Source organism: Rhinopithecus bieti, unplaced genomic scaffold (assembly GCF_001698545.2).
Source record: "Rhinopithecus bieti isolate Rb0 unplaced genomic scaffold, ASM169854v2 scaffold_50350, whole genome shotgun sequence".
NCBI lineage: Eukaryota > Metazoa > Chordata > Mammalia > Primates > Cercopithecidae > Rhinopithecus > Rhinopithecus bieti.
In genome coordinates, this window is record NW_016820258.1 from 389820 (window position 1) to 391948 (window position 2129).

General features: G+C 37.1%; 1 protein-coding gene across 1 annotated transcript in view; it reads right to left on the reverse strand.

The window, feature by feature from the left end:
- COL19A1 (collagen type XIX alpha 1 chain) overlaps positions 1-2129 on the reverse strand; it is a 342793-nt gene that overhangs the window by 74558 nt on the left and 266106 nt on the right. The window contains 1 exon segment of the mRNA XM_017859765.1: positions 956-1018. Within this exon segment, the coding sequence (XP_017715254.1) occupies positions 956-1018 (63 nt within the window).

Consider the following 2129-nt stretch of genomic DNA (forward strand, 5'->3'; position numbering starts at 1 on the left):
ACTGTCATTGTTAATTTTTTAAAGTTGAAGCACAGGGAAAATTTGACTTTGTAACACTGAATGCTTTAAATAATGTTCCTGTTTGTCATGCAGGCAATTTAGTGACCTCTTCATGTTTTACCCCCTGATAAACCAATATCCTTTATTCACTCTCATAAAGAAAGGAATAGAGTGGTTTAATAAGATGTATTACTTTTTTTTAAACAAAGATGAAACATTTGATAAGCCTGATTCTCACTGATTCTTGAAAACTGCTTTTTTAAAAAGAGCATTAAAACAAGTCATTTTTTGTACCTACGATTTCTCTTATCACTTTAGGTGGTCCTATTTGAATATAAATGATACTGTAGGGTTTTTCTCTTTTCCCCACAAAAGAACTACATTTTGAAAGAAATTGGCCACAATAATACTGAAAAGTGGTTGGGAAGCCACTTTGATCTTACAAAATCAAGAAAGAAAATAACTTCAGAAGGTACACTGAGAACAGTTGTTTGAGCAGAAAGATGTGTTTCCAATTTCTTTTGGATCAATTTGTACTAGTCTTTTGATACATTGATTTTATTATTTTAGCTGCAGTGTTTAGTTATACCAGATGAGCATTGTGATTTTAAACTTTAGGTTCTAGAATCAGCTCACCTAGGTGTGATTCACAGCTCCAGTGCTTAGTACTGTGTGACTTTGGGCAAAGTTACTTAACCTCTTTATGCCTTACTTTCATCATTTGAAGTATGCAGGTGATAATAGACGACCTTATGGAACCTTTTTGTGGATTAAGTGAGTAAATACACATGAAAGACTTAGTGCATAGCATAGCTAATACTCGCTTGAAAATCTGATCGGTTGTTTCCCATGACAGGATCAACCAAGGTACGTGGAATTGGGGCTGATTTGGAAAAATATTTTTAATCCAATTTTTTAGATATTCTTCCTCTGTTCTCAAAGCTAAAATACTTACAGGTTCTCCTTTTTGTCCTTTAGGCCCAACAGACCCTGGAAATCCTGGTAGTCCAGTTTCACCCTTTCAAGACAAAGCAGAAGAGAGATTTTGCAGATGGTTAGAGAAGCACTATTGTGACTCAGAACAGAATGATTGCTTGCTCTCCTAACTATATAGCATCCAACAGACAATGCAAAGTTCTGAATCTACTTAGACTATTTTTATGATAATGTGTTTGTCAGTACTTCACAATGGCTTTATGTCTTTTAGAAATCCATACATTTCATTATGATACTTAAATGTAATTTGAAACAAAGTTAATTATTTTTCCAGGAAAGAATATCTAGAGGAGAATAATTATAATTTTGTTCTGGTGTGCCAAAACCAATTTTTTTGTGTGTGATCTCAAAGACATCAGACTGTTTAACTGACACAATAATCTAGACTCATTTTATTTCAGGCACTTTTTTGTTTAGGTGAGCAGAGTCAGTAGTCATATGAAGCAAAATGAGTCTCTCAGCTGTTTCCAGGGTTTATAATGCTGCTTAGATGATTGGCTGTGGGCAAATAAGGCATTCTTGTAGATGTGGTGACGGCAGTAGCTTAGAAATGTCTAGGAGGTTCTGGTCAAAAACCTTGAAGAGAGATTTGTATGTGACATATACAGAGTGTTTTTGGAAAATGTAATTTGAGAAGTAATACTTGAAGGAGTTATATCACTGATGAGACTTCAGAGGAGTCTCAGCATTGTGCATCCTTTTAGTGTTTACCAAGATCTCTGAATACCTACACAGTTTTTAAATTAAACATAGTCCCTAGAAGATATGTAAGGCTACTTTTTTTTCCCCCAACCTCAAGAGCATTTTTGCAAAATAATGTTCACCACTACATTTCTGAGCATATACCATTTTTGCCTACCTGGCCTATTTTTTTACTTCAAAAGAATAAAGGCCGGGCGCAGTGGCTCAAGCCTGTAATCCCAGCACTTTGGGAGGCCAAGACGGGCGGATCACGAGCTCAGCAGATGGAGACCATCCTGGCTAACCCAGTGAAACCCCGTTTCTACTAAAAAAAAATACAAAAAACTAGCCGGGCAAGGTGGTGGGCGCCTGTAGTCCCAGCTACTCGGGAGGCTGAGGCAGGAGAATGGCGTAAACCCGGGAGGCGGAGCTTGCAGTGAGCTGAGATCCGG